General features: G+C 44.1%; 2 protein-coding genes across 8 annotated transcripts in view; both read left to right on the forward strand.

Annotated features, from left to right (window-relative positions):
- Nucleotides 1-10,931, forward strand: part of LOC120360103 (protocadherin alpha-C2) — a 196,793-nt gene that overhangs the window by 56,153 nt on the left and 129,709 nt on the right. For 2 of the 7 annotated variants that reach the window (XM_039471723.2, XM_074380536.1), the window contains exon 1: nucleotides 8,345-10,929. The exons of the other annotated variants lie outside the window; for them this stretch is intronic. In XM_039471723.2, the coding sequence (XP_039327657.2) occupies nucleotides 8,356-10,929 (2,574 nt within the window). In that variant the 5' untranslated portion in view covers nucleotides 8,345-8,355. Of the gene's footprint in view, nucleotides 1-8,344; nucleotides 10,930-10,931 lie in introns of those variants that run through there. 7 annotated transcript variants of the gene reach the window in all.
- LOC120364921 (protocadherin alpha-8) lies at nucleotides 999-3,607 on the forward strand. The gene has a single exon (XM_039471758.2). It carries the CDS (start codon nucleotides 1,131-1,133, stop codon nucleotides 3,573-3,575), a length of 2,445 nt encoding a protein of 814 aa, XP_039327692.2. The 5' UTR covers nucleotides 999-1,130; the 3' UTR covers nucleotides 3,576-3,607.

The raw sequence follows: 10,931 nt of genomic DNA on the forward strand, positions 1-10,931 counted from the left end.
AAGCGAGAAGAAGTCACAAAAATGCATATGATTAAGTGTGGAGAATGGCCATGCTATAAAAATTGTGAGTTTTTAATTATTTGGATTTTGCGTGACTGTTGATCAGATATTCTTTTAATTTTGGTCAGCTCATTTTCTAGGCAATGTCAGGATATACAGGTAAAAATGTCAGGTAGAAAGGAAATGAGGGTTGTAGATATGGTGTTAAGAATACTTCAAGTAACAGGCTAGTTTGAAGCCCTGGAAATAGAAACATTAAACAAAAAGATTGGGGAAAAAAGATTGAAGGCATATAGCTGGAAAGTATCCACATTTTGGAGCAGAAGAAAGATGAAGAACTAACAAACAAGCCAATAGTGGAAATACTACTAGAGTTTGGCATGTCAGAGAAATCATAAAGGAAAATGTTTTAAGTGAGAGGCTTAATTTAACAACCTATAGAGATATCGAGAAATAGTGTAAAGAATATGCACATATTTATATTACATCAGTAAATAAAACTGTATAGGTAATTTGACATTTATTGAATAAAGAAAAGCAGAAATTTAACAATAATCCACAAGAAGATAAAATATAGAAAAGTTAGAATTATATGCTCACCTCAGAGTAATATATACCAGTGTTTCTGGCGACCAAGTAAATATTAATGCATTTCTTCCACACGAAACTATGGAGGATAGTTTACATTTCTGATATCGATGACATACAGGTCATACTTAAATGTATTTTTAATTGATACAATATTTAAAACATTAGGAAGAAACTCCTTTCCTTATGAAGAAAGAAATTCAAGTTGATACTAATGTAAGGAGCCGGACGGCATGAATGCCTCTGCAGTAGATAAAGTTAAGGATTTACTATTAAAGTATGATAAAGAAATAACAAAGTGCATAAAAGAACCCAACTATTGCTGAAGTAATTCATGTAATCATTACCTTTTGAAGCCACATGATGTCGCTGTCTACCAAGAAGTTCCGTTTAACCAAGGTTCAAAGTCGTTCCTCTGAGAGCATCTGTCTAAAGGCCGAACAATGGCAGATGCAGCGGAATTGGATTAAAAGACTCTGGAAAGTATAATCGTTCGTCTCTATATTAAGATAAGATTTTCTGACAGGAAACGACTATTTAACATGGTTTATCACTGGCGAGGAGACCTGAGATCCTGGCGACTACTACTCTCGCTTCTGCTCCTCGCAGCCTGGAAGGTGGGGAGCGGTCAGCTCCACTACTCCGTCTCCGAGGAGGCCAAACACGGCACCTTCGTGGGCCGCATCGCGCAGGACCTGGGGCTGGAGCTGGCGGAGCTGGTGCCGCGTCTGTTCCGGGTGGCGTCCAAAGCACACGGGGACCTTCTGGAGGTAAATCTGCAGAATGGCATTTTGTTTGTGAATTCTCGGATCGACCGCGAGGAGCTGTGCGGGCGGAGCGCGGAGTGCAGCATCCACCTGGAGGTGATCGTGGACAGGCCGCTGCAGGTTTTCCATGTGGACGTGGAGGTGAAAGACATTAATGACAATCCGCCAGTGTTCCCGGTAAAAGAACAAAAGCTGTTTATTTCAGAATCCCGAATGCCAGATTCTCGGTTTCCTCTAGAGGGCGCGTCCGATGCAGATATTGGAGCTAACTCCGTGTTGACATACAGACTAAGCTCTCACGATTTCTTCATACTAGAAGTGAATTCAAAGAACGATGAGAATAAACTGGTTGAGCTCGTTTTAAGAAAATCTTTGGACAGAGAGGACGCTCCTGCACACAACTTATTTCTGACAGCCACAGATGGGGGCAAACCCGAGCTCACAGGCACTGTTCAGCTACTGGTCACAGTGCTGGACGTGAATGATAATGCTCCCACTTTCGAGCAGTCTGAATATGAAGTAAGAATATTCGAAAACTCAGACAACGGAACGGCAGTTATCAGACTGAATGCTTCTGATCGGGATGAAAGAGCGAATGGGGCAGTTTCATACTCTTTTAATAGCCTTGTTCCAACCATGGTTGTTGACCAGTTTAGTATAGATCCAAATACGGGAGAAATAGTGATTCGGGGTAATTTGGATTTTGAACAAGTAAATTTATACAAAATTCGCATTGACGCGACAGACAAAGGCCACCCTCCCATGGCGGGTCATTGCACCGTTTTAGTGAGAGTTTTGGATAAAAACGATAACATCCCTGAGATCGCATTGACTTCCTTATCCTTGCCGGTACGTGAAGACGCTCAATTCGGTACTGTCATCGCCCTAATAAGCGTGAACGACCTCGATTCAGGTGCCAACGGGCAGGTGACCTGCTCCCTGACACCCCACGTCCCCTTCAAGCTGGTGTCCACCTTCAAGAATTACTACTCGTTGGTGCTGGACAGCGCCCTGGACCGGGAGACAGTGTCTATTTATGAGCTGGTGGTGACCGCGCGGGACGGGGGCTCTCCTTCGCTGTGGACCACGGCCAGCGTGTCCGTGGAGGTGGCCGACGTGAACGACAACGCGCCGGTGTTCGCGCAGCCCGAGTACACGGTGTTCGTGAAAGAGAACAACCCGCCGGGCTGCCACATCTTCACAGTGTCGGCGCGGGACGCGGACGCGCAGGAGAACGCGCTGGTGTCCTACTCGCTGGTGGAGCGGCGGGTGGGCGATCGCGCGCTGTCGAGCTACGTGTCGGTGCACGCGGAGAGCGGCAAGGTGTACGCGCTGCAGCCGCTGGACCACGAGGAGCTGGAGCTGCTGCAGTTCCAGGTGAGCGCGCGCGACGCGGGAGTGCCGCCTCTGGGCAGCAACGTGACGCTTCAGGTGTTCGTGCTGGACGAGAACGATAACGCGCCGGCGCTGCTGGCGCCTCGAGTGGGTGGTACCGGCGGCGCAGTGAGCGAGCTGGTGCCGCGGTCTGTGGGTGCGGGTCACGTGGTGGCAAAGGTGCGCGCAGTGGACGCGGACTCGGGCTACAATGCTTGGCTTTCGTATGAGCTGCAGCCAACGGCAAGTAGCGCGCGCATCCCATTTCGCGTGGGGCTGTACACGGGCGAGATCAGCACGACTCGTGTCCTGGACGAAGCGGACTCTCCGCGCCACCGCCTGCTGGTACTGGTGAAGGATCACGGTGAGCCGGCGCTGACAGTCACGGCCACAGTGCTGGTGTCGCTGGTGGAGAGCAGCCAGGCTCCAAAGGCGTCGTCCAGGGCGTTGGCTGGCGCTGTGGGTCCCGAAGCTGCGCTGGTGGATGTCAACGTGTACCTGATCATCGCCGTCTGCGCTGTGTCCAGCCTGCTGGTGCTCACGCTACTGCTATACACTGCGCTGCGGTGCTCAGCGCCGCCCACCGAGGGCGCGGGCCCAGCGGGCAAGCCCACTTTGGTCTGCTCCAGTGCGGTGGAGAGCTGGTCGTACTCGCAGCAAAGGCGGCAGAAGGCGTGCTCTGGGGAGGAGGCACCCAAGACGGACCTTATGGCCTTCAGCCCCAGCCTTCCTCCTCATCTGGGATCAGTTGAGGTAGGCGAACAGCAAGATTTAAATGTTGCTCATGGCCTCGAAGTAAGTCCATTTAAGTTTAGAACTTATACATTCTATTTGCGGAAATTGTAATTTTGACAGTATTTCATATTTATTTTTCTCCGCATTTTATAGTGAAAATTTAAACATTTCAGTTTTTAGAAACCTTTTATAATTAATAGACATTTTCAGTGACATAATACAGTATTAATCATTCTCTACAAGTTGAGTCTATCTCAAAACTCAAGTTGTGACTGGATAATTTCTTTTTTTTACTGAATATTTATTTTGGCCTGCCTTACAGCCGTCTTTTCTGAACAATACTCTAATGACGTCCAGTATATTTGGATCTTTGGTGAGCATTTTCCCCCAAAGTTGTCCTTATGCACTGAACTCTTAATCTTACTCTATATGCTGTACTTTGAAATTTTAAATATTATGTTGTTCTTATATTTACTTTTATTCACTTTAATATCTCAGTTTATTCGTCTTATTATCTGACTTTTTAGTGTCTGGCAGTTGCAAATATTTTTTGTGTTTCACTATTGCCATTTTAAGCAGCATAGTGATAAAATATAGAATAATAGTGGTTTTCAAAATTTGATAGTTTTCCTATTCTTCCAAATTTTATTATAAACTAGTTAAAAAGTAAAATCAAAGAAGGAGCAGATTTGTAGTGCTTCTTTTAATTAATTATTATTTAGACCATTTTACTATTTGGAGACATGCTTTTTATTCTACATGAATTTTTACAGTTGTGTTGTCAACAACTTAACAGTTTTTTGAGCCTCTATGTTGAGAAAATGATTACTTTAGTCTGGGAAGTATCGTCTAAACTCTAATCATTCAATTCATTGTTGGCGAGTTGGAATATTATCAATAATATTTTACATTAAAGTGATATTTAATATATGACTTAGAAAAGTATTTTCATCAGAAAAACTATACATGGTAATTCCATTCTTGCAAACCAGTCATATAATTTATAAATCTTTATTATACAGAATATTTGGGATTGTCATGGCCCATTAGTTCATGCAAAAGCATTTAGCATTATGGGACAAATCTTTGAAAAATCCAAGATACTTTACTTTGGTGTCTTTCAATCTTTTCTTTCTTTTTGTTCTTCTTGTCTTTTTACCTTTGCTTCTTGTGACTGTTTGACTTGTGTTGATATTAAATTCCCATATTGCTTTGGAGGGAATGGTGGAACTTGATGGAAGGGAATGAAGGATTTCTGGGACTCTGAATTCTTATAGTTTGTTAGCAGTGTCGTTTTAAACCTTTTAATCAGTTATGAACCAGTAATGTAATCATTTATGAGCATATTTTATCCCCCTTGTTCAACTGAAGGTAACCTCAAAGCAGAATTATTTTGTAGTTGATTTTACAGTTCTCTTAATGCCTGTCCTTGCTTAGCATTTTATTTGACTGTTAGAACACATTATATAACAACAAATTGTTTACATTTTAGTCCTTTAAGGACTTAAAAAATTATGCTTGCCAGGCATAGTGGCTCACGCCTGTAACCCCAGCACTTTGAGAAAGTGAGGTGGGAGGATCACCTGAGGTCTGCAGTTCAAGATCAGCATGACCAACATGGTGAAATCCTGTCTCTACTAAAAATACAAAATTAGCAGGGCATGGTGGCACATGCCTGTAATCCCAGTTACTCAGGAAGCTGAGGCAGGAGAATTGCTTGAATCTGGGAGGTGGAGGTCATGGTGAATGCAATCACGCCATTGTACTCCAGCCTGGGCAACAGGAGTGAAACTCTATCTTAAAAAAAAAAAAAAAAAAAAAAAAAAAAAAAAAAAAAAGCTTATTTTTATTATCTTGTTTGAATAACGTGTGTAGTTTTTCCTTTGTGAAAGTACTGTTTCCTATTCTGTCTATGTCTATCTGGTTCTCAGGTATTACTTTAATTACTGAAATCTCCTAAACACTTAATTGACTTTTACAAAATATCTTAAATAGGAGGATTCTTCCCACCACCTAGCACTGTATTTGGCAACTTCTCATTTAGTTCTGTGTGTCCTCAACTCTCTACTTGATATTTGAATTAGGGATTGTGCTTTCATAGTGAGGAAATCTAAACCTATTTCTTGTACATTAATACCTTTCACTATTCTAATTATGATGATGCTTTTAGCTATTAAGTATTTCTGAAATGGAAATGTGTCAGCAGTTAGTTATTAAGTACTGTGGCTTCTGAAGCTCTCTAAATCAAGTCCTCCTTTTACGAATTTTTGTATATGTAGCCTTTGGTGAAGGATTTGTTATTCAGTTCCTTGGCTTTATATGTTTGTGTGATAAATGTGAATTCTACTGCATACATTTCTTTTGTATCAAGTAAGTTAATAGTTGTAAATTATTAATATTAAATTCTGGCAAGTGATAGGTATATAATAAAATTTAGCCATTATCATTCTGAAGAGAAAAAAAGTTAGTGATTGCAAAAAGGAAACCTAAAATGTCAGAAAGTCATTATGGCCTTCCGTATTAATCTTATTTTATGTAAAAATTATATTTTATAAAGTCATTTTTAGATTAACCTAGGATGTGTCAATACTTTGAATGTTGTGTGGTAGAATGAAAAAAATCTGAAAGTTATTATGAGTTTAGGAAAGTCAAGTTAACACCACCTATGTGGAAAAAAAAGTTTTTTCTAAAAGTTAAAGTCCTTGCAAGGAATATGTAGACTATCTTACATTGTTAGTTGTATGTTTCCCATATTTAAAAGTTGCCTGAGATCCTGCAGGGGGCTGAGTAGATGTTTGAGATCTTTGTATGTTTCTTTCCATTAATAGTATTTTTCTTAAAATGTGATACACAATGTTTTGATGATGATTTAAAGTCAATTTATATTGTCATTCTATGAATTAAGTAAACCATTTATATACAGTGTTATAGAATAGCATTTTATTTTTATTATTTTTGGGGGAGGGGACAGAGCCTCGCTCTGTTGCTCAGGCTGGAGTGCAGTGGTGCAATCTCAGCTCACTGCAACCTCCACCTCCTGGGTTCAAGCAATTATCCTCTCTAAGCCTCCCAAGTAGCTGAGATTATAGGTGCCTACCACCACACCCAGTTAATTTTTTGTAGTTTTAATAGAGACAGGGTTTCACCATCTTAGCCAGGATAGTCTCGATCTCCTGACCTTGTGATTTGCCCACCTCAGCCTCCCAAAGTGCTGGGATTACAGACATGAGCCACCACACCTGTCTAGAATAGCCTCTTAAAATTCTTTCTTAGCAAGTAGAGAAGACTGTAGTAACCAGTCTCCATTAAACATTAAATAGGATCCTTACAGATCTCTAATAAAATGTCATGATGTCAGGAATTATTACTGAGACCCAGCCTCTGGTTTTAAAATTTGAGATCAAATAAAGAATATGAGTCACACAGTGCAAGGCACGATAACGTAACAAGTATAAAAGAGGTAAATCATAGTGAGGTTGAAGTTGAAAGACAATAATTTCCTGTTTGAATTTTTAAAGCAATAATTGAAGAGGCAAGGTGTGTTTTCGGTGGTTTTTAAATGAGTAAGTTTCCCCCTGGGAGAATATTGAGAATAATAGACATTTCTTGGAAGAAAAAAATATAAGCAAAATTGAAGACACAGAAAAGCATAAATGTCATTGGAAACATAGAAAAGTCCACTTTGGTTAAAACATACAGTCTGCAGAGAATGAAGGCAGAAAAAACAATGTAAGAAGATCTCTTGATTTCTGAGCAATAGACTAATGACCCTGAGTGATTAAGGAATTTGACTATTAAACTACTTTGAGCAAAATAATTTACAGCTTTTTAAAGAAGCCTGAATGGGAAGACAAAATGAGAAACTACTACAATAATCAAGGACAGAAGCAGCTATTACAAGCACCTCTTAGGTTGTTATCAGTGGAAATATGAAACAAAAGATAAATATGCAAAAACATCAATGGCACAATAAACTGTCACAATTTTTCCTTTAGGCTTGAGATACACTAAAATCTAGATTGAATTGATCTACTTGCACGTTGGAATAAGATAGTAAAACTCACAAGAGAACTTTCTAGAACCTAAGCAGGAAAGAATCCCAAGAAATTGTCCTGAGTACTAAGAATAAGCAATAATGAAATTAAAATATATTATATAAAATATATTCGTATTATATTATATATTAATATAATACAAACTATACTGGAGATTACAAAGAAGAGATTATTCATAAGTGATAAAGCTTGGATAGAATCAAAGCAACACATTTCTGGAAACAGATTATATAAATCTTACAAAAGAGAAAAATGTCTTTTCTCCCCACACAATGCAAGACCTTAAAGTCAATTCTCGCTTTTCTTAAAATACTTTCTACCATTTCAAATCACAGAATTACTCAAGAAAACTACCTCAGTTGGTTCCTCCTTTTTCTTGATTCCTTTTTTTTGAACATGGCCTAGTTTCTTTTTCATCAGTAGATTTCTGGGCTCCTATATTCACTAGAGATTGCAACTCCTAGATTTCTCTTACTTCAGAATCCATTTTGAGCCCCCATATGGGAGCCTCTGAATTCCAGAACAAAAGAATTTTGTAATTTAAAATTTGTGATTGCTCAATGGAATTATTTTAATTGTTACTCCATTTCTGCCTTTATTTAAAACTTACATGGAGAATTTTCTCAGAAATGAAAAAACCACAAGCATACTAAACTTTTAGAGGCAGTCAGTCTGCTAAGAAGGCTCCAGCAAGAGAAACGGGATCTTCTGTTTCACCAGTGATTACTTAAGAAGAAATTAAGAGAATGAAATAAGTTTCGCAGAATAATTATAAAATTTTTATTCATGAAATATGTACTTACACTTTGGGCCACGTGATGTCACTCTTTGCCGCAATGTTCTCTCCGAATCCAGACAAATACAGCCCTTTTCCCAGGGAAAGAGACTCCATTCTTATTCACTCTCTCTGTGCTGAACAATGGCGAACACAGCAGAATGGGACTGACGAAATCAGACGATTTTTCCTAATTTGGAGGCAATTTTCACCAATTAGAACAGACCGAGTATTTGAAATGTTGTACTCAAGTCGAGGAGACCCAGAGGCTCCGCATCTACTGCTCTCGCTTACGATCCTAGCGATCTGGAAGGTGGGGAGCGGCCAGGTCCACTACTCCGTCCTGGAGGAGGCTAAACACGGCACCTTCGTGGGCCGCATCGCGCAGGACCTGGGGCTGGAGCTGGCGGAGCTGGTGCCGCGTCTGTTCCAGTTGGATTCCAAGGGCCGCGGGGACCTTCTGGAGGTAAATCTGCAGAATGGCATTTTGTTTGTGAATTCTCGGATCGACCGCGAGGAGCTGTGCGGGCGGAGCGCGGAGTGCAGCATCCACCTGGAGGTGATCGTGGACAGGCCGTTGCAGGTTTTCCATGTGGACGTGGAGGTGAGGGACATTAACGACAACCCGCCCTTGTTCCCAGCAACACAAAAGAATCTGATCATCGCGGAAACCAGGCCGATTGACTCTCGGTTTCCACTAGAGGGCGCGTCCGACGCAGACATCGGGGAGAACGCCCAGCTCTCTTACAGACTGAGCCCCAATGAATATTTCTCTCTGGACGTGCCAACCAGCAACCAGCAGGTAAAACCTCTTGGACTTGTATTACGGAAACCTCTAGACAGAGAAGAAACTCCGGAGCTTCATTTATTGCTTACGGCCACCGACGGAGGCAAGCCTGAACTGACTGGCACCGTTCAGTTACTCGTCACGGTACTGGACGTCAATGACAATGCCCCAGTGTTCGACAGAACCCTCTATACGGTGAAATTACCAGAAAACGTTTCTATCGGAACGCTGGTGATTAACCCCAATGCCTCAGATTTAGACGAGGGCTTGAATGGGGACATTATTTACTCCTTCTCCGGTGATGTTTCACCAGATATAAAATCCAAGTTCCACATGGACCCCGTAAGTGGGGCAATCACAGTGATAGGACATATGGATTTTGAAGAAAGCAGGGCACACAAGATCCCAGTAGAGGCTGTCGATAAAGGTTTCCCACCACTGGCTGGTCATTGTACAGTTCTTGTGGAAGTTGTGGATGTTAATGACAATGCTCCACAGTTGACTATCAAAACCCTGTCGGTTCCTGTAAAAGAGAACGCACAACTAGGTACAGTTATTGCCCTGATCAGTGTGACTGACCTAGACGCGGATACCAACGGGCAGGTGACCTGCTCCCTAATGCCCCACGTCCCTTTCAAGCTGGTGTCCACCTTCAAGAATTACTACTCATTGGTGCTGGACAGCGCCCTGGACCGCGAGAGCGTGTCGGCCTACGAGCTGGTGGTGACCGCGCGGGACGGGGGCTCGCCTTCGCTGTGGGCCACGGCCAGCGTGTCCGTGGAGGTGGCCGACGTGAACGACAACGCACCGGTGTTCGCGCAGCCCGAGTACACGGTGTTCGTGAAGGAGAACAACCCGCCGGGCTGCCACATCTTCACTGTGTCCGCGCAGGACGCGGACGCGCAGGAGAACGCGCTGGTGTCCTACTCGCTGGTGGAGCGGCGAGTGGGCGATCGCGCGCTGTCGAGCTACGTGTCGGTGCACGCGGAGAGCGGCAAGGTGTATGCGCTGCAGCCGCTGGACCACGAGGAGCTGGAGCTGCTGCAGTTCCAGGTGAGCGCGCGCGACGCGGGCGTGCCGCCTCTGGGCAGCAACGTGACTCTGCAGGTGTTTGTGCTGGATGAGAACGACAACGCCCCGGCGCTGCTGGAATCTCGGAGGAGTGGCACTGGCGGTGGCGCGGTGAGCGAGCTGGTGCTGCGGTCGGTGGGCGCCGGCGAGGTGGTGGGGAAAGTGCGCGCAGTGGACGCAGACTCAGGCTACAATGCGTGGCTTTCTTACGAGCTGCAGCCGGAAGGGATCAACACGCGCATCCCATTCCGCGTGGGGCTGTACACCGGCGAGATCAGCACCACACGGGCCCTAGAGGAGACGGATGCTCCGCGCCAGCGCCTCCTAGTGCTGGTGAAAGACCACGGGGAGCCTGCGCTGACGGCCACTGCCACCGTTCTGGTGTCGCTGGTGGAGAGCGGCCAGGCACCAAAGGCATCGTCACGAGGGTCAGTGGGTTCCACTGGCCCCGAGGTGACGCTGGTGGATGTCAACGTGTACCTGATCATCGCCATCTGCGCGGTATCCAGTCTGCTGGTGCTCACGCTGCTGCTGTACACAGCACTGCGGTGCTCAGCGCTGCCCATCGAGGGTGAGTGCGCGCCGGGCAAGCCCACGCTGGTGTGCTCCAGCGCAGTGGGAAGTTGGTCTTACTCGCAGCAGAGGAGGCAGAGAGTGTGCGCTGGCGAGGGTTCACCAAAGACCGACCTCATGGCCTTCAGCCCGGGCCTTTCTCCTTGTGCTGGATCTACAGAGCGAACGGGAGAACCCTCTGTTTCTTTAGATTCATCTGGGAAGGT

Source organism: Saimiri boliviensis, chromosome 1 (assembly GCF_048565385.1).
Source record: "Saimiri boliviensis isolate mSaiBol1 chromosome 1, mSaiBol1.pri, whole genome shotgun sequence".
Taxonomy (NCBI): Eukaryota; Metazoa; Chordata; class Mammalia; order Primates; family Cebidae; genus Saimiri; species Saimiri boliviensis.